Source organism: Thamnophis sirtalis, unplaced genomic scaffold (genome assembly GCF_051295495.1).
Source record: "Thamnophis sirtalis isolate CommonGarterSnake01/CBP01778 unplaced genomic scaffold, rThaSir2_p1.2 scaffold_3, whole genome shotgun sequence".
Classification (NCBI taxonomy): Eukaryota; Metazoa; Chordata; class Lepidosauria; order Squamata; family Natricidae; genus Thamnophis; species Thamnophis sirtalis.
This window is the reverse complement of record NW_028261383.1, coordinates 166,771,222-166,798,172: the sequence shown is the minus strand read 5'-3', so window position 1 is coordinate 166,798,172 and position 26,951 is coordinate 166,771,222. Positions and strand designations below refer to the sequence as shown.

General features: G+C 42.5%; 1 protein-coding gene across 2 annotated transcripts in view; it reads right to left on the bottom strand.

The window, feature by feature from the left end:
- TFE3 (transcription factor binding to IGHM enhancer 3) overlaps window positions 1–26,951 on the bottom strand; it is a 48,640-nt gene that overhangs the window by 5,121 nt on the left and 16,568 nt on the right. For both annotated transcript variants that reach the window (XM_087710779.1, XM_087710780.1), the window contains exons 2-7: window positions 15,274–15,387; window positions 9,800–10,013; window positions 7,508–7,783; window positions 7,263–7,352; window positions 4,879–4,996; window positions 4,474–4,530 (exon numbers count right to left, since the gene is read on the bottom strand). In XM_087710779.1, coding sequence (XP_087566905.1) covers window positions 4,474–4,530; window positions 4,879–4,996; window positions 7,263–7,352; window positions 7,508–7,783; window positions 9,800–10,013; window positions 15,274–15,387 — 869 coding nt within the window. The remainder of the gene's footprint in view (window positions 1–4,473; window positions 4,531–4,878; window positions 4,997–7,262; window positions 7,353–7,507; window positions 7,784–9,799; window positions 10,014–15,273; window positions 15,388–26,951) is intronic.

Genomic DNA, 26,951 nt, shown 5'->3' with positions numbered 1-26,951 from the left:
GACTGTCTCCGTCCAAAAAAAGACCTTTCATCAAAATGCATTATGTTGTCAGTACTTTCACCTCTTTTCCAATTCTATCAATAGAAATCAATTCAGGAATGTGCCGTATTCCAACGAAGCACATCAGCTCCTTCCTGAATTTGCACACAGAATCTTTCCTGTGTTTGCATAAAATCTTGAGTTTGCACTGGACCTTAAACACAGCTGAATGATGGGGCCCCGGGATCTAGCACAGAAAAATGTTTAACAAAAGGCAACACTGGGTAGAGAGAGAAAAAAGAAAGGAATGTATCAACTAATCTCCCCCCCCCCCCGTGGCACGACAAAATCGCGCTCGTCAAAATCGTGGTGATAAAATAGCGGCGCTAAAGCCGCAACATCATCACCGTGCGTCATCACCGCCGTGACAACAGTGCAGCAACAGAAGGACACTGTAAAATGGCACCGCGGCAGAAAGCCAATTTAAATTAAGGTAAGGGTTAGGATTAGGTTTAGGGGTTTGTTTTAGGGTTTGTTTTAGGGTTTGTTTTAGGGTTAGGTTTAGGGTTAGGGTTAGGGTTAGGGTTAGGTTTAGGGTTAGGTTTAGCATTAGGGTTAGGGTTAGGGTACTAAGTGCTTGGGAATGCGCGGATTTGCCCTCCGCGATTATGTCATCGCGGTAGGGTCGCGTTTTTCCTTAGCGCTTAGAACGGCGCAAATTAGTCTTCGCGCTTATGTCTCCGCGGATAAGGGCTTCGCGGATTTGTGGTGGAACCATTCCTCCCCACCCCCACCCCCACCTAATGAATGATAGGCCAATCCCAGGCATCTCCTACATACTGGCCCGGCTGCTTATTCTACCTCAGGCTTCTTCAGTGTTATATGCCTAGTAGCCATATCATTTTACTTTCTCTGCCACTTCTGGAATGCAGAAGGTCAAAACCAAGATTTCCATAGTCCGCTCTCCACATGAATCAACTTCTTACAAGCTCACCTAGTATAGTATCCCTAGTTTCCAAGCCAACATCTGCTTAATTTAAAAGTCATTTTCAAATGAAGTCACTTGATCTTTGCTTTCAATAATAATGGATCTTAGATTACCTGGATCTTTCAGCTTAAAACCTTCACTATTACTAACTTCACTATTCACTATGAAAAAAATTTCCTCAAAGATTTCCAAAAACCGTAAAAGAAAATGTGTATAAGATGAGAGCCGAGGTGGCGCAGTGGTTAAATGCAGCACTGCAGGCTACTTCAGCTGACTGCAGTTCTGCAGTTCGGCTGTTCAAATCTCACCAGCTCAGGGTTGACTCAGCCTTCCATCCTTCCGAGGTGGGTAAAATGAGGACCCGGATTGTTGTTGGGGGCAATATGCTGACTCTGTAAACCGCTTAGAGAGGGCTGAAAGCCCTATGAAGCGGTACATAAGTCTAACTGCCATGATGCATTGTTGGTATTTAACACCAGATAAGCTACACTATATTGCCAAAACTATTCGCTCACCCATCCAAATAATCAGAATCAGGTGTTCCAATCACTTCCATGGCCACAGGTGTATAAAATCAAGTACCTAGGCACCCAGACTGTTTTTACAAACATTTGGGGAAGAATGGGTCGCTCTCAAGAGCTCAGTGAATTCCAGCTTGGAACTGTGATAGGATGCCACCTGTGCAACAAATCCAGTCGTGAAATTTCCTCGCTCCTAAATATTCCAGAGTCAACTGTCAGCTGTATTATAAGAACGTGGAAGTGTTTGGGAACGACAGCAACTCAGCCACGAAGTGGTAGGCCACGTAAAGTCGCCCAACATCAGTGTGTGTGTGACCTCACAAATGCACTTCTGGAAGAATGGTCAAAAATTCCCATAAACACACTCCTGAACCTTGTGGACAGCCTCCCCAGAAGAGTTGAAGCTGTTATAACTGCAAAGGGTGGACCGACGTCATATTGAACCCTATGGATTAGGAATGGGATGTCACTTACAGTAAGTCCATATGCGAGTAAAGGCAGGTGAGCGAATACTTTTGGCAATATAGTGTATCTAAGATCTATAAAGGTATGACAAATGAATGTTGGAAGTAAAGTAAAAGTAAAGAAGGGACTTTTTCTCATTTATGATGGACATGTAATAAAGCAAAAAAAAAAATGTGGACTATGATTCATATTTTAATACACAAAATCTTGAAAATGGAGATAAAGATGAAACCAGAATTCTTCCTTTTGGGCCTAATGGAAAAAGACCTGGAGAAAAAATTTGGAATTTTGATACTATATACAGCAGTGTTTCCCAACCTTGGCAACTTGAAGATGTCCGGACTTCAACTCCCAGAATTCCCCAGCCAGCGAATGCTGGCTGGGGAATTCTGGGAGTTGAAGTCCAGACATCTTCAGATTGCCAAGGTTGGGAAACACTGATATACAGTATGTTGACAGCAGAAAGACTATTGTATACACAAAAATGGAAGGACACTGCGATTCCTACCACGGGCGAATGGCTGCAGAAGCTGATGGAGTTGGCTAAAATGGCAAAACTGACTATTTTGATTAAATAAAAGAATATAAGTACTTTTCTTTCCACTTGGAGAGACTACTTTTGAAGTTTGTGCTTGAAGTGGAAAAGAATGAAAGTTTGATTTTGGGTTTTACCAATTAGATTGATAGATTTTTATAGAAATGGCTTATGAAAAAACAAAAAGTTGTGATTTGATGCCAATGCCTTATTCTACTGCAACAGAGAGAGTCAGAAGTTAATGTTTCTTTTTTTTCTCTTATCCTCACTTCTCACTTCTCTTCCCCCTCTTCCTCCCCACCATTTTCCTATTCACTTTCCTGTTTTGTATCTTATTTTATTCCATAACCCAATAAAAATGTTAAACCTGAAAAGGATTTCCCAAAAATCTTGATGCTACGTAGAAGTTTAAACATGGGTTTTCATTCAGTTAAAGAGGTCTGATGTTTGGGAGGGCGGGACACAAAATAAATAATTTTTTATCTCACAAAAAAGGGAAAATAAATTCTTCTCCCAAGAAAGCACACAATACATTTTCTTTTCTCCCAAAAGTTAACACCCTAATTAAAATAGAGGGGGATGCTTAACTGATTAAAAATATGTATTTTAATATATTGCATATCGTCAAATATTACAAAAGGATGAAGAAAGCAAGATACAAAAGACAGATGAAAAATAGAACCTAAGTAAAAAATATTGCGAAGGGGACTTTTGAATTCTCCCCTTCCCTCCTTTCCCAACCACTAGCCACTATTTAAATATTTATGCTAGGCTGTTAATATTTAATAGAAAACATTGGAGAATTTTGCTTGTTCAAGACATTTCATCTGTTGTTTTTAATTAGTTTCTTGACTCTTTTCCTGGAAGCCGTATGAATCAGCCTTGCTGTGTAATGTGTCATATATAGAGAAGTTGAGATTATTCTTACTTGTAGAAGATTACAAATTTTTAACATACTTTGCCCTCTTATAAGTCCTTTTCCATTCTTTGTTTCTCTCTATCATAAAAACAGTACTTGTGACTGGTCTACTGACCACACCAGCACCTTTATAACTGCTAATACAATTACGCTATTCAGAGATTGTGTCATTCTGTTATCAATGATGGATATCTTATTATACTATAATTTAAAATTAGAATTCTGCAAAATTAGAATTGAGTTCTGCAAAATTTTGAATCTTACTCTCAGGCTTTGAAAATTTAAGATGAGCAAGCAAGCAAATCAAACCAATTCTGCACAAAAATACTGACACCATAAACCAGGCTAATATAGAAAAATTATACCCAATTTCACCAAATTTTACTACTGGTTTTCTTTCTCTCATTCTCTCTGGTTTGTGCACGCGCACACATTGATGAAACTCCCCCACTTGAAGGAGAAAAAACTGATTTGTTACATCCTGCTCATTTTACTCAGAATAAAGTCCTGCTGATTTGAAAGAGATTGGAACTTAGTGATCAAAGCACCTGCTTTGCTTGTAGAAATTTGTAAGTTTTAAGCTCTGGTGTCCCTATTCAAAAGCATCATGTAGAAGAGCAGAGGTGGTGCAGTGGTTAGGGTGCAGTACTGCAGGCCACTTCAGCTGACTGTTATCTGCAGTTCAGCAGTTCTAATCTCACCGACTCAAGGTTGACTCAGCCTTCCATCCTTCCGAGGTGGGTGAAATGAGGACCCAGACTGTGGGGGCGATATGCTGACTCTGTAAACCGCTTAGAGAGGGCTGAAAGCCCTATGAAGCAGTATATAAGTCTAACTGCTATTGCTATTGCTCTATGGAAATCCGAAAAAACCAATCAGGGGAGATAGGACAAAACACCCCTGACCTCATATAACCCAGTTTTCTTTTACCAAAATGAGCAAATAAGCACATATAAGAGGGGTCTCGTAGACATGAAAACGCTTTTGCCCCTTTTCTCAGTACTGAAATATCCACTTCAAACCCAAAATAGAAAGCCACGGATAGTTCATCCAAGACGTCACTCACTTAAATTGTGGTTGTCTTTCTTCTGCCTTTCCTTCAGAAATGCTTTGGTTTCATTTTCTGCAAAGGGGCACAAAATGAGACAGGAAGGATAATAAAGCCACCCACCATGTCCAGCCACTTTCTGTATGGGTCTAGAGACTAGAGGAAATCAAGATGCCAGATATGGTAGCATTATGGTGCCACACACCCCAAACCCTTCTTACAACTTTTAAAAGGGAAAAAAAATTCACTGATCTTTCCTCCTGTGTGGAGAAAGAGACATAATCTCCTAGCAGCTATTCGGGGAGCAAATCCTAAACTCTCGCTTCCTAAATGCCTACCATAGTCAACTCTGATTATATCCCTGTGTTCATTCCTTGCAACATGCTCAACTCTGGCATGTTTCCAATTCCTCCAGTTAAGTACCTGACATCTCCCTCTTGATATTGGGCAGGTCAGCCGGGCAGGAGTTGCTGACAGTTACAGCTGGTTCCATGATTCCTGGGTTCCCATATACATTCAGGAGGTTTCCCGAAACTGGTAGCTGTGGAGAACAGAAAATAATTGAAAGGACTTCCAGGCCAGCAGCTCAGGAAGGTTTGCTGTACTGTGAGATGCCTACTTTCTAATCTACCTTCTAATTGAGACCTCCCAATCTAAATCAGAAGGCGGTACCTGGAAACTAAGAGCTATGGGTGGACCCCCAAGGGAGCTTGTTTCCCATTGAATGGGGGTATGATTCTACATCTCCCCAGTCCAGTCCAAAACTCTGTTCACTACTTCATGTTGGCTTATCTTAATGGCCAATAGGATGCTCTCATGAAGAAATAAATGAGCCACGGTGGCGCAGTGGTTAGAGTGCAGTACTGCAGGCTACTTCTGCTGATTGCCAGCTGCCAGCAATTTGGCAGATCGAATCTCACCAGGCTCAAGGTTGACTCATCCTTCCATCCTTCCGAGGTGGATAAAATGAGGACCCAGATTGCTGGGGACAATAGGCTGACTCTGTAAACCACTTAGAGAAGGCTGTAAAGCACCGTGAAGTCTAAGTGCTAGTGTTATTGCTACTATACTCCTTTGACATCGAAACAGAAGTTAAAAATATATAAAATGTAAAAACATCTTCAGTAACAGGTTAATTTTAGTGAATGACATTTACTAAGAATGCCTAAAAAAACGACCACTTGGAGGGGCTGGAGACGTACTTTTTAAAGCACTAGGGTTAAAATAAAAACATTTTTTTAAAATTTTTATTCATCTTTTTTGTGTACTTGATTCTACTGCGTTAGTGAGGACAAATGACTGATATTTTCAAAATGGTTGTTTTTATAGCACTTTACTTACTTCTCACTATCTCTCAAACACATTTTATACCAAGCAATTAATCTATTTGGAGAGTGGCAGAGCAGTCATCCTACTAGTCTGGTGGATCAAAACCAATAGAGTATCTTATGGCACAGTGAAGACCTATGGGTCAAATAACCTTCCCACTTCTGGCTTTTACAGCAGCTTCCCCCCCCCCCACCAGCTCTAGTTATCCAAGGAACATAGCCACTAATGGGCACCAATCAGAGGTGGGTTCCTACCAGTTCGCACCTATTCGGTAGAACCGGTTCGTAAAATCTACCGAACCGGTTAGAAGAGGTTCCACCAGTGGACCCGGAAAGCAGGCCACACCTACAGAAGAGGTTCCAAACATTTTTTGAAACCCACCACTGGTCCTTGGATATGATTATTCTACACTATCATGGTCATATTTATAAAACTCAGTGCCTCTGTGAAAGGTAAGGATGACTACTGCATTTGTGGTGCAATCAGAACATTGCGTGTGTTGAAGTTGTTTTAACGCAAACCAAAGATGCCTTTTAAAAAACAAGTTTACATCATATTCTTATGCATGCCAGTGCTGTGTGTGAGGTAATTTAAGGTGGTTCTGACAAGTGTCGTCGGCATCTTCATATCCGGTCACATGGGCGGCAAGCCACTCCCATCCGGTCACATGGGTGGCAAGCCACTCCCACAAAGGAGGCCACACCCACCGAGTAGGTTCGAACAATTTTTGAAACCACCACTGGCACCAACATTCTTTATTATAATGCAATAGATTCCACAAATTTTGGGCACAAATCCCGTATTTTAAGTAGGAAAAAAGAAAGTGGGAGGAGGTATAAGGTGCTGCCACTCCCTTAGGTAGTCCTCGATTTACAACAATTCACTTAGTGACCATTCAAAGTTATTACGGCATTGAAAAAAGTGATTTATGACCATTTTTCACACTTACGGCCGTTTTACCAGCCCCAGGATCATGTGATTTACATTTGCATGATTGACAACTCGCTCACATTTATGACAGTCGCAGTGCCTGGGGTCATGTGATCACCTTTTTGCAACCTTCTGGGAAGCAAAGTCAATAGGGAAGCCAGATTCACTTAGCAACCATGTCACTAATCTAACAACTGCGGTGATTCACTTAACAAATGTGGCGAGAAAAGTCGTAAAATGGGACATCAAATTTCTCACTTAGCAGCATAAATTTTGGACTCAATTGTGATCGTAAGTTGAGGGCTACCTGTACTTTTCATGCCATCAACTTCCATTTGCTGAAGTCAAACTATGGCCTATGAAAATGTAAACCCTACATTGGTCAGTCTTTATGATGTCGCAAGTTTTTTTTTTCCCTATTTAAACCAAGGACATAAAATAAAAATTACCTGTTCCATCCTAATTTCCAAATCTAGGTTTCCCACCACCTCCGCTTTTCTTTAAGCATCCATATGTCTTTTTCTTTTTTTAAAGCAAAAACTACTCACAGTGCTGGGCATCTGCAAGCCACCATAGTTCAGGATTTCTTCATTGTAGCTGGATTCCAGGCTGATAATCTCATCAATGACATCGTCAATCTGACAGACAGGAGAGCATGCGGCATTAGATATATCTGACATTAGGGGGAGGGGGGAGGCTACTGGTAATATTCAACAAGCAAAATGGAGGGAAATGGCAAAGAAAGGCTGTGGGAATAGGAGAGGTGAAAGCGATAGGGGGAATTTCTACTCACTTCTTTCTCAGAGTTGGAACCAATGTTGAGCATCGCCATAGGGCTATTGGGGGCACTCCCAGTGCTTCCTGCCACTCCCTGTTGGTGAGCCAAACCAGGTGCGGGCTCAGGACCTGAAACACCCTGTGGGGAGCAGGTGGGTGCTCCAGGGCTACTTCCGGTTAATGCCTGCGTTGACATCTTGCTCCCCATAGCTGTAGAAAGATACTGCTTGACTTGCTGTCTCTGTGCCTGTTGGATGTGGTACTTTGTGGGGTTCTCCAGGTGGGTTTGAACCTGAGTTCAAGTGAGAAAAAGAGGGGGGAAATATATGAGTCAACCATCACTTGGGCAGTGCCATTCAATTATTTGCAGCTTTCCAAGCACACGGAAATCCTTGAAGGCAACGCATCAAACCTAGCAAGATGAAAGCCTACCTCTGTCCCTAAATGCTGGCAAATTGAATAGGAACCTCACCCTCCGCTATGCACACAAATGCAATCAAATTAACAGAAGGAGCCAAGCTTACGCCTGTCAGGCCAAGACTGCTGTCCAGAGGTGGGTTCCTACCAGTTCGCACCTATTCGGTAGAACCGGTTCGTCAAATCTATTGAACCAGTTAGAAGAGGTTCCACCAGTGGACCCGAAAAGCAGGCCACACCTACAGAAGAGGTTCCAAATTTTTTTGAAACCCACCACTGGTGGGTGTGTAATGTCCCGCAGTTATCTACGCATTAATAATGATCTAGTAATATTTCCTTATACATTTTAGGGGCCTTTCCTTACATAATTGGTGTTTTCTTTCATACTTTTGGATTTCTAATTTCTGTTTCCGTTAGTTGGCAATTGCTAAAACTAATCCCACATGAAAAAGTACTCAAAGCCTTCTTGATTTTAATTGTCAATTTATTTATTCCTGCACATTGTAATATTTATTCATTCACATATCTCTGTTTTTCCACTGTTGTGCAAACACAATTCCAGCAGCTGCTAACATGTGTAAAATTAAATATATATTATACTCCCTTTCAAATAGCCAACAAAATATTTCTGGTTTTAATTCCATATCTTGCTTTATGATTGCTTCTAACCACTAACTTCTGAATAGCTACTTGGACCGACCTAAGTACTAATTCATAATTTCATATCCGGTCACATGGGCAGCAAGCCACTCCCATCCGGTCACATGGGCAGCAAGCCACTCCCATCCAGTCACATGGGCAGCAAGCCACTCCCATCCGGTCACATGGGTGGCAAGCCACTTCCACAAAGGAGGACACACCCACAGAGTAGGTTCCAACAATTTTTGAAACCCACCACTGCTGCTGTCACAACTAATCCTCCATGCTGTTCCCAATGACTTCAAATGTACATTTCGGATTTGCCCCTCGGATGAAGAGGTGCCACTGCACCTGCAGCACAGCCTTGCATCGGGAGGTATGAAAGCAAGGGAAATGGACATCCAGCCAGCTTGATCTTAAATCTATTTTTAGAGAATTTGCCAATGTCTTTTGTGTTGGTTTAAATGATATTTACAAATAGATGACATAAAGAACACTGACATAAATTGATGTCCTTTTCCTTTTGTCCAACAGGAGGACTAGATTCTCAGTAGCCAATCACCGCTGTCCCAAGGAATACCTAATGCATAGATCCCCCCACCCCACCTGGGCACCCTCCAGAAGTGTGTCCTTCAACTCCCAGCATTCTCTAGCCGAGACGTGTGTTGCTGAGAATTCCAGGAGTTGTGGCCTTCCATCCACCTGCTGCAGAAGGCAACAGGACTCTAAGTAACTCAGGAGCCAATTGCAACATGACACAAGGAATAAATAATACAGTTTCCTCCAACTCGACGGCCTTCCAGATGTTTGGACTTCCAATTCCCAGAGTTCCTGTTCAGAGTGGCCAAAAATGTTGAACTCTGGATGTCCAATGTAATAAGATATACACTGCATACCTGATCAGAGAATGCAGTTCTCAGACTTTTGCATGGAGAAGGAAGCTGTGTCACTCTGTCCCCTGACTACAGTGATATGGATGCAAGGAAATGGAACTGGGTGACACTTAGGCCAAGCAGTTATGATCTAAAATAAGAGGAAGGGCAGAGAAGCTACCTTAGGGTTCCAAAAAAGCCGTTCCAGTTTATTGTGTATCCTCTGTAAATATGAAAATATTTCACGTGAAGGAGAATCCCTTCCAGATGGCCTTTCAATCTCAAAGACATGGTGCCAACTTCTTCTTCTAACTACCTCCTTTTGCTAGGATGAAACCTGATTTCCCTCCAATGCAGAGCTACTTCCTGTTTTCTCTTACCTTCAATACCTCCACAGGCACCTGGGCAGGTGCAGGGCGAGTTAGTGGGCTCACAGAAATAGCCGGTGTAGCTGATGCAGCGGGTGCAGGAGTGAACTGGGCTGCCTGCTGCTGCTCCCGGCGTTCCTGTTCTTGCGTCTGCGCCCGCATGAGCTGCTGCCGGAGTAGAACCCGGGACGACATGTTAGGACTTTGAGCTGGGGCCCTTGGAGGGCTGGAAGAAGGAGAGAGAGAGAGAGAGAGAGAGACCAGCAGAATCACTTTGCTGCTCTGGCCAGTAAATTCTCCAAAGAAGCCTCACTGCTAAGAGAAGACCAGCTCCTGAATACAAGTGGGACATATTTTTTTTAAATATCTGCACATTACTTACTTATATTAAGTAAGCTGCCAAGACTTGTCAGAATGTAGCATAACAGAAATGCAATAAATAAATAAAGCAGGCTATTACATTGAGCATAATTAGAATAGACTTTTGTTAGATAAAGCTTTCTTTCCACTAATGGAGCAATGATGCACTCAAATAGTTTACATAGGAGGGACATTATATATTTCCCGATGCCCACTAAAGGCAATTGTTGAGATAGGTTGTCAGGTTGCAGGCTGACAACAGCCGTCAAGTCAAGGACCCAGCCCCTGAGAATATTTTGTTCAACGAAACCAATGGATCGCCCAACAAAATCAACCTAGAATTTTCTCTTGAGGCAAAAAAACAACCAGGCTCAAATTATCTTATTTTGCATACTATGTGAAGACTTAGCTCTTGGTCCAGGCTCCGATGCAGAGAAATGTGGAAGGAAAGAGAAAAAGAGGATGATCAATAAGCAAGGTAAATGCATTTAGTTACTGTGAGGTAAACTAGCAATAGCAGTTAGCAGTTAGACTTATATACCGCTTCATAGGGCTCAGCCCTCTCTAAGCGGTTTACAGAGTCAGCATATTGCCCCCAACAACAATCTGGGTCCTCATTTTACCCACCTCGGAAGGATGGAAGGCTGAGGATGGAAGGTTGAGATTTGAACAGCCGAACTGCAGAACTGCAGTCAGCTGAAGTAGCCTGCAGTGCTGCATTTAACCACTGCGCCACCTCGGCTCTTAGTCTTTTCAAAGACTTGAAAGACCTGGCTAGGGAGAGATCCTCAGGGAGAGTTCTGTCTATGACTTTATGGGGTCACTAAGAGTTGATACCAACTTGATAATACAGAATCAATCATGACCAAAATAGGCTTTCCCTAGAAAACTTTATTTCACAACTAGATGTAATCATAGCCAAGTGAAGGAGAAACCCCCCCTCCCTCCTTCCATTGAAATCTACTAATAGATTGTAGATAAGGTGGCAACTAAGAACTTCATTTGAAAGAAAATGCAGTGAGAAAAGGCAATGTTATATTACTGTCTTAGCCTAGGTGGTGCAGTGGTTAGGGTGCAATACTGAAGGCCACTATAGCTGACTGTTACCTGCAGTTCAGCGGTTCTAATCTCACCGGCTCAAGGTTAACTCAGCCTTCCATCCTTCCGAGGTGGGTGAAATGAGGACCCAGACTGTGGGGGGTGATATACTGACTCTGTAAACCGCTTAGAGAGGGCTGGAAGCCCTATGAAGCGGTATATAAGTCTAACTGCTATTGCTATTGCTATTGCTATTGCTACTTTCTTTTATTTAACTTTTTTTCCCTCCAAGGCAACATACAACACCCACACCACACACATATATATATTTATCCTCACTGAGCAGATTAACATAGATGGAAAGACACTATCAGACCTTATCATGAATGGCTGTGCACATTTGAAATATTAAACACTGTAACTCTAACCTATAATTCTCTAACCATTATTCTATTCTGGCTACTTCTAGAATTGCCAGAGACCAGTAGAGAGACACATATGCTTCAAAGAACTTTAAAATCCAAGTTATTAAAACAGAGCTGGAGTCATAGTTGCTTGAAAACAGAGGTGTTTTCCACTCTGTTCAATCCCATCAAATGGAAAATGGGGGACATGTACATTAGAGCATACAGTAGCTTCCAGTTGAAAAAAAAATTCAGAGGGCATTTAAAAGCAACACACTCTATTATGTATTTTATAATTATATCATTGTAAAATTGGCCCCTTTGATTACTAAGACTCTTGGCTGCTCAGAAATTGATAACAATATTGCTGCTCATAAACTCCAAACTAGGAAAAAGGCAACTGAGATATGGGATGGGGTACCTGCATAGAATCTGGAATTTCAAAAAAAAAAGGGGGGCGGGGTTGAAGGAAAAAACCCTCTCAAACTTCTCGGATGGGGAAGAGAATCTTGAGGGTTTAGATCAGTGGTCTCCAACCTTGGCAACTTTAAGACTTGTGGACTTCAACTCCCAGAGTTCCTCAGCCAGCTTTGCCCTGGGAGTTGAAGTCCACAGGTCTTAAAGTTGCCAAGGTTGGAGACCTCTGCTTTAGATAACTATCATCATTGTGGTCAACCATTCAGTTGTATCTGACCCTTGGCCATTCTATGGATCAGCACTCTGTCTCCCACCGCCTCTTTCAGCTCTGCCATAGTCATCCCGGTGAAACAGTAGTTCCTGTTGAAGCTGATCAGCAACCAGAGTGGCTTAGGGGTCAAATTCCTGTTTAGAGGGATATCTTTATTCAAATCAACACATTTCTTAAATGTCTCTAATTTGCTCTCCTTCACCTTTTCTGACGCTCTTTTAAAGTGTATGTGCATTGCGCGCACATTGCATTTTGCAGGATGTTACAATTCCACATATGAAGGGAAGAGGTACTCTAAACCCCCCTTTGCTTAAAATAAACAGATGACTTTATTAACTCATATTCCTCTCTGGGATCTCATCTCACTCCTGTTTACAGCTGTAATTTCCTCAGGTCAAAGTCCTTTCTTTACTCTACTCCCCATAGTGTCCTATCTTTCCTGAAAGCAGAACTCGGTCAATAAGAGAAAGGAAAAAAACCTCCAAAAATTCCTGGGAGGGATCTGAAGGAACTTTTCCTGTAAATACTGCACATAGAACAGAAGAGAAGAGAATAACAGAATTGGAATGAACCTTGGAGGTCTTCTAGTTCAACCCCCTGCTTAGGTAGGAAACCCTATACTATTTCAGACAAATCTTATCCAATCTCTTCTTTAAAACTTCCAGTGTTGGAGCATTCTCAACTTCTGGAGGAAAACTGTTCCACTGGTTCTAACTGTCAAGAAATTTCTCCATAGTTCTAAGTTGCTTCTTTCCCTGATTAGTTTCCATCCATTCCATTTTGTCCTGCCCTCCGGTGCTTTGGAGAATAGCTTGACTCCTTCTTCTTCCTGGCAGCCCCTGAAATGTTGGAACACCACTATGTGTCCCCTAGTCCACCTATTCATTAAACTAGACATACCCAGTTCCGGCAACCATTCTTCATGTTTTAGCCTCCAATCCCCTAATCATCTTTGTTGCTCTTCTCTGTACTCTTTCTAGAGTCTCCACATCTTTTTTACATCTTGGCGACCAAAACTGGTTGCAGAATTCCAAGTGGGGTCTTACAAGGCATTATAAAGTAGTACTAACACTTCGCGTGATCTTGATTTTATCCCTCTGTTAATGCAGACTATAATTATGTTGGCTTTTTTGGCAGCTGCAGCACACTGCTGGTTCATATTTAGGTGACCATCCCACTAGGACTCCAAGATCCCTCTCACAGTTACTACTATTGACTTAGTATTGGGTATAAAGAAATGTACTGTAAAGCTGGGATAAAGTCAGTGGTGGGTTGCAGGCGGTACGCCCCGGTACAGGCGTACCAGAACCAGCCCAGAGCACTGGATGTCGTTCCAGTACGGTGCTCTGGAGGGCCCACCCTCTCGCCTGAGTTCCTTACCGGAGTTTAAAGGCTTCTGTGCTTCTGCGCAGGCGTATGGCGCATACAGCGCCTGTGCGATGCTCTGTGGAGCGTCATGGAGGGGTTTGAATGCATGTGCGCGCCGCGTGCCTGTGCGCATCCATGAGGACGCTGCCAGCCCCGTTCCAACCGTACTAGTTGGAACGGGATTTGCAACCCACCACTGGATAAAGTGTAACATGATACACAATAAAAAGGTAATTTGGCAGTAAGTACAAACTTGAAGGGTAACTTTGCTTTGCATTAGAGAATCCAACAGCTCATCACATAGTTTGCCAAGCTAGATATCTTGATACATCAGCAACAAGTTCATGAAATATGGATTTTCCCTTGACTTGACTATTTTTCTTATTATTATTTGAATTGCATTAACAGAGTGGCCCCCAACCTTTTGGGCACCAGGGACTGGTTCCATGCAGAAAGGGTTTTCGGTAGACTGGAAGGGGCATGGTTTTGCATGTTGGCTGCATACCACAGATGAGGCTTCGTTTGTTTGCACGGTCCAGTTCCTGGCATGCCACATACCGGTGCCAGTCCATGAACCAAGGGTTAGGCACCCCTGCATTAAAAGACTGACAATTTTACTAAATCCAGAAGTTAACACGGATCAATCAAGGAACACCACCAATTTATTTGGCCAAAGCTCAATCATCCAACCTTCAACCTAATTCTTACACCACAACCTTGCAACTACTACTACTGTTGTAAACTGATTTATGATGGCAATATGCTGTAGTCTAAAAATGTTCATGTGTATTTAAACCAAGATGATTCCATTGATATCAGAGCTTCAGATAAAGAACAGAGAAATATCCAAGTTCTAAATTGCCATGGCTACTTGCTAGAAACTTGCGGAAATGCAATGCTTAATATGCTACAAGAAAAGAAACTCACATAATTAGAAGAGATCATTTGGGAAACTAAGTCAAACTCAATTTAAGAATGTTTGACCCATTTTAAAGTACAGGGGAATAAGGTTTTATTTTTAATATAAACAAAAATGCTGTATATTAAATGTTAGGCAAAAGTCTACTATGCCAATGGAAGTATCTGGCATTGCTTGAATTTTATGTAACTAAATGAGTGCAAGCATTGGGGGGGAAAATATGACAGCCATTTTGGTTGATGCAGGAGATTAACAAAAGAAACAAGACGCATTATTTATCTTAGCCTTAGCTTGAATTTCCTTACCTTCCTTTCTTTTTTTTACAGGTTTTCTTACAATCTAAAATCTCTTCTTTGCAAGTCATAATTTAAACTATCTCAGGTGGTCTCTGACATTTAGCAGAAAATACTGTAAAACCTGAGAAGGCCAATGATAAATTAATGAAGCACCCACAATTAAATATGTTATTTTGAAAGCCTAGAATTGAAGGATTGTGTAATCTACCAGCAAGTGACAAGATAAAATGTGCCAAAAGGGTGAATGAACTGCACTTCAAAGAAAAAAAAGAAGGAAAATCCTCTCCATAATGTCATTTGATCTGATCAGAAATTGTCCTTCCCTTTATCTTATCCCACCTCCCTAATAATTGATAAGCAGAAGGATAACAGCTTCACAGAGCCCCGCGACAGCTGTGCTTCGCTCTTCCTACCTGACACCAATGGGTTGGCTCTTGAGTTCGTAGAAATTCTCGCTGGTCAGAGAGAGGATGTTCTCCAAATCAATGTCAGCCACGATCCCAGACTCTGGAGGCACAGAGCTGAGGCTGTTTGAAAATACAGACAAGGATTAAGACACAATGCTTATTTCTCTTTGAACAATTAAGATTTATCTCAGCCAATAAACCGAGACTTAGATCCTCTAAACCAGAGGTCTCCAACTTGGCAATTTTAAGCCTGGCGGACTTCAACACCCAGAATTCTCCAGCCAGCTCCAGCCAGCTCCAGCTGGCTGGAGAATTCTGGGAGTTGAAGTCCGCCAGGCTTAAAGTTGCCAAGGTTGGAGACCCCTGCTCTAAACCATTCTCTATGTAGCAGGAGACGTTGATGTTTGCTTAAAAACCCCGTGACATCCTTTCTTAGATAAAACAGACCTGCCAAGGCCACCCATTTTTTTAAATAGTTGTATAACTGGACTACTGTAACACACACCACATGGGCCTATCTTTAAAAATATTCTTTGGTCTTCAGAAGTTAACTGCTGAGAGAGAAAAGAAAAGAAAGAGAAAATAAGATGATGTCACAATAGATGCTTGGGATGGTAAATAATACAACCCAAACTGTATTCTATAATCTCTTAAAGGGAATAACAATAGTATAAGATTGGCAAAGAAAAAGAATAACCATGTGAATGTTTACCTGGAATTGTATGTATATATAGCACATTATAGACAAACAATATTTGGTTATAAATAGCTAATTATAGAAAGGGAAAACACTAACTGCAAAGAAACGGATATGGAACTGCTGTATGATACAAGATTGGAACTTATTGTTCCTATGTTGTCTTAAGTCATGTGTTTGTTCTTGTTGATGTGTTTATGTGTGTAAAATAAAAACTTTAAAAAAAAAAAGAAGTTAACTGCTGCACTGTTACCTGGGACAGACCACCCAGTATTATTCCAACCTTGTTGAGTCTATATTTATATGTTTGCTTCTAGTTTCAAATTCTTATTTTGAAAGCTATTCTTGGCTTCAGGGTCTACGATTTTTAGTTACCCTTGCCCTATATCTAAATTCTTTCCCCACATGCTATAATCAATGTCAGAGCTGAACTCTTCCTTCCTGTAGCATCTGAGGTTCGAATATGTGCCAGAATAGGGCTCCTGCCCTGAGGAACATCCCTAGACAGACAACACACAGCTGTTAAATGCATGTGAAAACTTGGCGTTTTTTTTTAATGGATTAATTACCGATCCATTTGTTTGTTTGGATATCGTATTGCTGGTGATGTGACAAGAGCACTTTCATTTTCAAAAAAAACAGAAGTGCTTCTTGTCTATTTTTAGTATTTTCATGAACTAGGACTGTGTTGGCAAACCTATGGGACACGTGCCAGAGATGACACACCAGAGCCCTCTCTGATGGCAAGCGTGCCATCACCCCAGGTCAGATCTCCGTGGTGTTTCTTTCGTGAGCTTCGGTTTCCCTGCAAGCAACGAAACAGAAGCTCATGAAAGAAAAAGATCTTACCTCTTGCCACGCTGCCAATGTTGGGATACCCCACCTCCCACCAGCCATCTGGTCTTCGGGTCTCTGCGGTGCATGACCGCACATGTGTGCAGCAGTGGTGGGATTCGAATAATTTAACAACCGGTTCTCTGCCTTAATGACTAGGTGGGTAGGCGGGGCTCAGTGGTCATGTGACCAGGTGAGCGTGGCCAACTCAATGTCACTCACGTTGATTGGCGCTTTGCCTTAGCTCTTACAATGTAATAAGGGTTAACCGGAGAGGCAGTTTCTGTAAGCAGGGCAATACAGATAAGGCTAGAAACAACACCAGAATGTTTCCTTCCCGCCTTCCTTACAGGATTAGCCCTGTAAAGTGGGGAAAAACAAAGAAATTTCTTTCAACAACCGGTTCTCCAAACTGCTTAGAAAGTTAACAACCGGTTCTCCCAGATAGGTGCGAACTGGCTGAATCCCACCACTGGTGTGCATGCACATCCATGCATGTGCGTGAGCATGTGTGGGCATGCACGCATCCACGAACCTTTCAGTTTAGGCACTCCGTGTCTAAAAGGTTCGCCATCACTGAATTAGGATAACTAGCTAGCAACAATAATCCGATACATTACAAGTTTGAGATTATTATTTTTTGCTCTTGTTATTTATTTGAGGGGTATTGATTATTTTGACTGTTTATGCTGCTGGCCACCTTCATTTTTCTTTAGCAGGAAAACCAGACTTCAATAGTAATAGTTGGTAGCAATCCTTAACAACCCTTGCAACTTTCAATTTCCTTGGCACCATTTTTACTTGGCAACTATCCCCAGACTTTGAATAAATAAAAACAGTTCCTTGTACCTGCAAGTCACACTCTTGGGCCATAAACAAGTACAGGGAAATTTCCCACAATGAAAAGGAGGCAGCAGAAATACAAGTGGAACGTGATTCAAAGGTTATACTAAGCTTGACCCCTCATTCATTAAACATTCATATCTGAAATGTATACATTTATCTCAACCCTAAGATCATCAACATACCGTATGTTTCAGGAAAGAGTGTGATTTACCCAAATGTGGTCAGAGAAAATATTTTTTTACTTCCCAAGCATGATTTTTAAATTGTGACAACCAGTAAACGCTTCACAAAGCTTACTAAAGCTTAGCTTCATACTTTGGGACTTACACCTTTTACAAAGATGGAACTAATTTTGTCTTTTAACCGCAGGATGTTTTATTTCCAAGAATAGGGGACTGAAACCATTGTTTCAATGTTTCTTTTTCTCTGCATGATTTGGCAAGACTTTAGTGCAACGTTAGCACAGTTCTGTATCTGATTACATCCAATTAACATCTTCCAGATGATTTAAACATTCAGTTTAGGACTGGAACCTGGTGTAGAAATACTAAGTACATCCCCTCCCCCTTTTCCTTGGCCCTTCCTGCAATTTTTTAAAACTATCTGGTCAGCTGTAGAGTTCTTTGAAATTCAGAAGCTTCCACATTGTTTCATAATCCTTCAGTCTCATAGACATATTGTTACAAATTCAGAATAAATAAATATAATATATATATTCATGATCAGCTTAGCCGTTACCTGTTTTGTAAGTTTCCAGGAATGGCCTTACATGTTTTGCTACTTGAGACATTCAAATCCCATGATTAAAAACTGGATTAGCGTCTAAAGTTTACTTTAATATTAGCAACGGGTCTACATTTTCCCCTGCATCTGGGGACAGCAAAGACGGGGCCAATGAGATGATCCATCCGCCCTGACTTCCAAGCTAGCTGCTTATTTCAGCTGCCCAATTAAACAGTCTGTTGATATTTGAAAAATCCCAGATGATTGGAAAGATGATTGTTGATTCAGTCACCTCAACAATTATTTCTTTTATACTTTTATCAACCTCATATTTTGCCTTTCATTTAGGAGCTCAGGGATTTTTTGTACACAACATTCTTTCTTCCTGCTTGTCTCCGTAACAACAACTCCACAAAGTAAGTTGTGCTGGGGGGGGGGGTGCAGTTGGCTCAAAATCAACAAAATGAGCTTTCCTGGCTGAAAGAGGAGCAGAATCTGCATTTTCAAACATGGTTCCAGTATGGCCAATTACAGGCCAGGTGGAAAATAGACCAAAAAACTGGTTTTATCCAAGTTGAAGATAATTTGTTTAAACAAATAAGAGATCAAAGTTTAATGCATATAAAGAGCAAGAAAATTATCAAGAGGGTGTTTTTTTTTTTAAAAAAGTCCATACATATTTTATTAATAACAAAATACTGTTTATGTTTTGATAAGCTATGCTGTGTCTCTGAAGGGATGGATGTAGCTATCTCTGGAATTTATGGTTTCTAGTGTCAGCCCCAATGGGTAGAGCAGACCAAGAAATCCACTCTACAAGAAGGCTAAAACTATTTTTATTGAGATTGACTATAATTATCTTGCAAATCTGATTGAGCTGTACCTCCCTCTCCTTCTTATACTTAGTGGATTAGGGAGGCGTCTTCCTGAAGCACGGCTGAATATTATCTCACTGTTCTGTACTTTTTAAAAAAGCCTTTTTCCTAGGTAATGGTTCTTGCGCTACTCCAGTGTTTCTCAACCTTGTCCCACCTGAAGATGCGTGGACTTCAACTCCCAGAATTCTCCAGCCAGCTCTGCAGAGCTGGCTGGAGAATTCTGGGAGTTGAAGTCCACGCATCTTCAGGTGGGACAAGGTTGAGAAGTACTGCGCTACTCTATCGAGATCATTTGCCTTACTCTCTACACCTAAAAAGCTTCAAACCTGCAATGCATAACATGCCACACCCAGGACAGCCCATTCCAAAATATTTAATCAAGGACGGAAGAAGAAAGAGAAAAGAGTTAGTGTAAGGTGGGTGTGTGGTGGGTGGGTAACAACCTGTCTATTTGCTGAAGACAAGAGCTTTTTAATTGAAAGAAACAACTAAGGAAATTGGCAACAGTATATAAGATGATGAAGAGCTGCAAAAAAAGAACACCAGAAATTAGAAACTGTCATCAAAAATGAAAGCCCTGTTGAGATATTTTAAAGGAAACCCAGATTGAATTGACTTCTCATTATAATAACTGATCAGGGTAGCTTCTTATACAAAACTAATATATTTCCATTTCCATGTTCTGGGGACAATCCATAAGGTGTTTTTTTTTCTTCAATATTTACAGAAATGTCTGTAGAGGCACCTTATTCCACTAAATAGGATTCTGATCTTAGAAATGAGGTTCTTCTTGCGTCCGGGGACCACAATGGTGATTATGCAAATCATTATTGAGTTATAAATCATCCGGTTGCCTGAATTCACCAATTTCATCTCCTGAACCTGGAAACTCTGGGGTCCCAGTTCAGAAAGGCTGACCTGCACTTACTGCCCTTATGCTAAATTATTGGATCGCATATAGAGTTTGGATTTCAGATAGAGTTACTACTGTACAGAGCTCATGGGGGCGCTTTTCTCGCTGTTGCCCTCCCCAGGGACAGAAAATTGGCCCCAGAGGCAGGCAAGAAGACAAGTAATCATTTAAAACTGAGCCGTGTGACTTCCTTGTCCTAATTTAGAACTTAGGAGGAATTTGTGGTAACTCTTTCTAGCCAAACATGGTGGAAATGAAAACGGAGATTCCTAATCTGGAGAGAAGAAATTGTGCAACTAGCATGATAAAAAGACCTCCTTTCTCCCGAGAGCCAAATTTGAGGAAGTGAAAAAGATCTCAGCTAGTGAGCTCTGCACAACCACACACAAAAATGCCTGTATCAGAGCCTTAGTCTTTAGGGAAGAAGCAGAAATTGAAGTCTTCTAGCACAGGGGTCCCTGTTGTGGCTCGGTAGGAGTCTTTGGAGCTGCTATCAGACTCTGACATAAAAATCTCCTGTGAGTGGTTTCAGGATGCTCACAAGAGAAGATAACAAGCAGCTGTAGCTCGTTAAGGATCTCCTCCTGCGGATAAAAGACTGATGGTGCCACGCTCTAGTAGCAGAAGTGAACATTCGTTCGTTCCATTCCGTGCCTGCCCTAGTCAAGTCTCTGTTTGCAATCATCGAGAAGAAGCACTTGGATAAGTGATTTGCTTTATATAGCAATAGCAATAGCAGTTTGACTTATATACCGCTTCATAGGGCTTTCAGCCCTCTCTAAGCGGTTTACAGAGTCAGCATATCGCCCCCACAATCTGGGTCCTCATTTTACCCACCTCGGAAGGATGGAAGGCTGAGTCAACCCTGAGCCGGTGAGATTTGAACCTCTGAACTGCAGATAGCAGTCAGCTGAAGTGGCCTGCAGTACTGCACTCTACCCACTGCGCCACCTCGGCTCTAAACCTGGTTTGCTGTGAGAGTGTGTTTTTGCATTTGCTGTTTAACTTTTTGCCAGAGAATTTATCTATGTTTATTTTGGGCTCGCAGCCAGCAAAAGCCGGGACTGATAAAAATATTTCCTTTGAAGTTCTGCCTGGCTGTCATTTCTGAACGAGCAAGATGGGGGGTCAGAACAGGTCCCCAACCCCTGGGACAGGGCCCTTACAATGCCCTGGCCTATTTGGAACTGGGCCACATGTGAGAGGCCGGCTGGCGTGCACACACAGTGTAGCTCAACTCCTGCAAGTGGTGGGCCAGCGTGCATACGCATGCAGCTCAATTTGCAGTTGAGCTCTGTGTGTGTGTGTGTGTGTGTGTGTGTGTGTGTGTGTGTGTACACCGGCCCACCACTTGTGCAAGTTGAGCTGTGCTGCACACCGGCCTGGCACTCTTGCGGCCCAGTTCCCCTCCTCAATCTGCAGGGCCACCAAGCCGCAAAGGCTGGGGACCACTGTCCTAGCAGGCAAACAAGTGGATGAAATCTCTGAATTCCAAGGCTGGGCTTGGCCTTCCTCTAAACTACTTAAAAGGCCTGATTTCATTCAGAGAAATAGTTTTTCTCCACTCTTACGAAAAGCCAGGCTTAACCTTTTAAACACATGCATCCAAACACTTCAGACTGTAATCTTTGCAGCACCCCTGAAAGTTACTTAAGGAGAAGTATCTGGTGCTGGTGGAGCAAAGATACAGCCAGCAACCACAGAGAGGCGAAGATAACATTTGTGCCGATATGATTATTCTACACTATCATGCTCATATTTATAAAACTCAGTGCCTCTGTGAAAGGTAAGGATGACTGCTGCGTTTGTGGTGCAATCAGAACATTGCGTGTGTTGAAGTTATTCTAACGCAAACCAAAGATGCCTTTTAAAAAACAAGTTTACATCCTATTCTTATGCATGCCAGTGCTGTGTGTGAGGTAATTTAAGGTGGTTCTGACAAGTGTCATCGGCATCTTCATATCCGGTCACATGGGCAGCAAGCCACTCCCATCCGGTCACATGGGCGGCAAGCCACTCCCACAAAGGAGGCCACACCCACAGAGTAGGTTCGAACAATTTTTGAAACCCACCACTGCAGTGATCCCTTGATTCAGCCTGGCAATTACTCTTGGGCCATAGAACGGATTGAACACTCAAGAATTGCTGTTGAGATCATAAAACCATTGACTGAAATGATAAGACTCTCTATGACATTTTGCCACTTTGTGAAAGGCAAGAATCAACAAGTTTTAAAAATCATTTCTGAGCATAATTCACAAGGCTGGTTTTACTCTATGCAGATTTCTACAGTTTGGGATCAAGTACCTACAAAACAGTATGTGTGGACTTAAACCTGCCCATTCGTTCCATTCATAAAGGGTGCGATGCAAACTGTCTGATCTCCATGACAAAATATTGTCTGGTGTTCCATGTCAGGCAACACAGCACAGTGTTTGCACACATGTGCAAACTTTCTTGTGCCAGAAAAGTTACTTGCTGAAACTGTGATATAGTACCACTGTTATTTGCTTTTTAAAAACCTTGGATAACTGGAAATGGGAGTGGGGAAGAGGGGGGGGGGAAGCAAGACACAGGAGAATAGAAATTCTTGAATGTCAGTGGGAAGAATGTGGACTGGAGGAGTGGGGGCAGGATCACCTTGGAGAAAGAAGCAGTGAGACCAGATTTAGCCTGGGAACAACCAAATGGGATAGGAAGATGAAGTGAGACTTGGAAAGCCCTCACAAGAGAAGCAGAGAAATAAATAGACTGGGGCAGATATTAAGGAGAGACAGCAGGGAAATAGATAGTGAAAATTGTCGGGTTGTAGAACTGGGGCAGTGAATTTCAAGGACAAGAGAAGAAAGAAAGACATTCGGAGGGCAGTCGTGATCATGGACTGCAAACGTATTTGTTTCCATTGTCTCAGTGCCTTTCTCTGAAAAGCATGTTTTGTGACTCAGAGCAATTAATGGGAGTTATTTTGTGGCTGAGCCCCTAATTCAGGGGTAAAATCAACTTACCTTCGCTACCGGTTTGCAAAGGTGAGCCTCTGCGTACGTGCAGGACAGTGGTGGGGTTCAAATAATTTAACAACCGGTTCTCTGTCCTAATGACCAGCTGGGTAGGCATGGCTCAGTGCTCATGTGACTGGGTGGTTGTGGCCAACTCAACTCACTCACATCAATGGGCGCTTCACATCAACTGTTATAATATAATAAGGCAGTTTCTGTAAGCAGGGCAATAAAGATTAAGCTAGAAACAACACCAGAATGTTTCTTTCCTTCCTTCCTTCCTTCCTTACAGGATTAGCCCTGTAAAGTGGGGAAAAAACAAAACGAGATTTCTTCCAACCATCGGTTCTCTGAACTACTTAAAAAGTTACCAACCGGTTCTCCCGAATAGGTGCGAACTGGCTGAATCCCACCACTGGTGCATGTGCAGAGCGTCAGAAATGGGACCTGATGACGTCCGGGTGGGTGGGCGTAGCCTCCCACCGCCACCACTACTGGTTCGCCCGAAACGAATAGTACTGGCAGAATTGCACCACTGCCCTAATTCCATAGATGACTCTTGGAAGATGGAAATCCCTGTTTTCTATATTGACAGTACACTGACAAGTAAGGCTAGAATGCAGTCAAGACTGAAATGGCACCTTAGAGACCAACATATTTATTCTGGCTAATGATTACGTGAGCTAAAGTCTATTTCATCTGAGTAGCATAGAGTTTCATACATTGCAACTGAATTTATTCTGCAATAAATCAACTTATTCAAAGGTAAACCCCTGGTCTCATTAGCTCACTAGTTCTCAGCCAGATCTGGAGTTCCTTTCCATTGTGCTCAGGAATTTTTCAATCCTTGGCACTTTTCAGGAGGATTGGAAATCCAGGTCTTTTGCCACCTAAAACATGTGCCCTTCAAATCAATGCCGCTTTCCTGGTCACTGCAACATTTATACCATCCTTAGGAATACCTACCACAAGATCAGATGACTGCTGGAGATGATCTGTGGAGAAAATGCTCTGGAATTCAGAAGAAAAGTAAGGAATGTGTTCCTGCCATCGCCCATCTCAAGCATGGAGAAGCTGTTTAGTTTGAAAGGAGCAATAAATGGCCCATTGGACATTGGCATGGCAGGGCTGGAAGGACTGCTCTGCTGCAAGCATTATCCAAAGCTGTGTGGAAGGTTGAGATGTGCCAGGAATGGGTGGTTCTAATGTTCCCATTCCGGTTCATGTCACCATAGTTTCTTCCTCTAGTGGAGATGAGTCAGAGGACAGCTCTTGAAATGTCTGTGCATCCTTCATAAGACTGAGAGTCTGCATCCACAAAGACTACAGCCTGGCAACTGGATGGGAATATCTCTCCAGTTGTAGCTCAGGGACCTACAATAAAAACCATCTTGATCTCCAGACAAGTAGATCCCGGGAAATTCTTGACATTCCCTTGAAGAGGGGTGTCAAAGGCAGAAAGTCTGCCACCAGCAGGGATCCTAGAATTACTGGGGCTCTTACAAATAGATTTAGGTAGGAGACCAAGAGAAAGCTATGGCAAATCTAGACAGCATACTAAAAAGCAGAGGCATCACCCTGCCAACAAAAGTGGGCATAGTCAAGGCTATGGTTTTTCCTGTTGTAATGTATGGATGTGAAGGTTGGACCATAAGAAAGGCTGAGCACCAAAGAATTGAGACCTTTGAACTATGGCACTGGAGAAGACTCCTGAGAGTCCCTTGACCGCAAGGGGATCAAACCGGTCAGTCCTAGAGGAGAATCAATCCTGACTGCTCTCTAGAAGGCCAGATCCTGAAGATGAAACTCAAGTAATTTGGCCACCTAATGAGAGGGAAGGACTCACTGGAGAAGAGCCTAATGCTGGGAAAGATTGAGGGCAAAAGTAGAAGAGGATGACAGAGAATGAGATGGCTGGATGAGTTCGGGAGTCACCGAAGCAGTAGGCGTGAGCTTAAATGGACTCCAGAGGATGGTAGGGGAAAGGAAGGACTGGAGGAACATTGTCCATGATGGGTCGGACATGACTTCACAACTAACAACAATGAGACCAGCAACTAAAATTGCACATTATTGTACATATAAAGACAACCTGAAGCTTTGTTCTCCTGGATAGGCAAGATAATTGCCTCTCCGATTACCCACCTGTATATCATTTTATACAGCTAGTAATCTACTCACTTTCTGATTTATCACATCTGTTCATGAGACTGTCATTCATTTTCAGGGCTTTAACAACTGTTCTTTTCAAACCTATCCGATAGATTATATACATTAACAACCTCACCAAAGAATTATTGTGATAATCCCATCTTGACTAAAATGTCAGTGCTACTGCATTTCATCTGAGTTTGTTGGTTTCTCAACAAATGATATTAGGGAGGAGATAAACCAAGTTGCCGCCCCTTAAATTGTCCTGCAGTAAAATTGTAAAGGCAGCACCACAAACTGATTCCTTACAGAGGCAGAATAGAATTCAACCATCGGAGGAGCAACTCAAGTTATGCTGTCATCCTTTTCTCCTGACTCAAGGACTAGCAGAACACAGATTACCAGAGCTATAGGGAAGACCTCAAAGATGACAAAGGCATGCTCAGCAAAATGTCCATTTGCTAACGTAAGAAGGATGACGACTGATTTATTGGGAAGAGATCCTGGTGGCCTCTTTCTTAGCTGTAAATATGGCATTACTTTCAGTTAGTTGTAATTCTTAGTCCTGAAAATACAGTGTACTCCCTAAAAGTATCATGGGAGCAGAATAACAAGAGTTGGAAGGAGCCCTCTGCTCAGACAGGAAACCCTATAACATTTCAGACAAATGGTTGTCCAATCTCTTCTTTAAAACTTCCAGTGTTGGAGCATTCACAACTTCTGAAGGCAAGTTGTTCCACTGATTAATTGTTCTAACTGTCAGGAAATTTCTCCTTAGTTCTAGGTTGCTTCTCTCCTTGATTAATTTCCATGCCTTCAGGTGCTTTGGAGAATAAATTGACACCCCCTCTTCTTTGTGGCAACCCCTGAGATATTGGAAGACTGCTATCATGTCTCCCCTAGTCCTTCTTTTCATTAAACTAGACATACTCAGTTCCTGCAACCGTTCTTCGTATGTTTTAGCCTCCAGTCCCCTAATCATCTTTGTTGCTCTTCTCAGCACTCTTTCTACAGTTGTGATGGCAAACCTATGGCATGAATGCCAGAAGTGGCACACAGAGCCATCTCTCTGGTGGCCAATGCGCATGTGCACGCCGGAAACCGGAAGATTGTATTGTATTGTATTTGGTTTACTTGTATGCCGCCCTTCTCCAGGAGGGACTCAGGGCGGCGAACAACTCAGGGGGGAAAGGGAACACAAACACAGTACACATAATTAAAATACACGAAAATCACACAGCCATACCAGTCGAGAGGGGAGGGGAACTCATCAACACCAGGCCTGCCGGCACAGCCAGGTTTTGACGGCTTTCCGGAAGGCCTGGAGAGAGGTGAGGGTCCGGATCTCCGCGGGGAGTTCATTCCAAAGGGCCGGAGCTGCTACAGAGAAGGCCCTCCCCCGGGTAGTAGCCAGATGGCATTGGCTGGTGGACGGAACCCGGAGGAGGCCGACCCTGTGAGATCTAACGGGTCTTTGGGAGGTAATCAAGTACCCAGGTCCAATACCATGAAGGGCTTTATAAGTTAAGATTATCTTCCCGGCGCGCGCATGTGCACTGGGCAGCTGCTCTTCTGGTTTCTGGTGCTCCCGCGCATGCAGGGCCGGATTTTCCTATAGGCTAACTAGGCTTCAGCCTAGGGCCTCA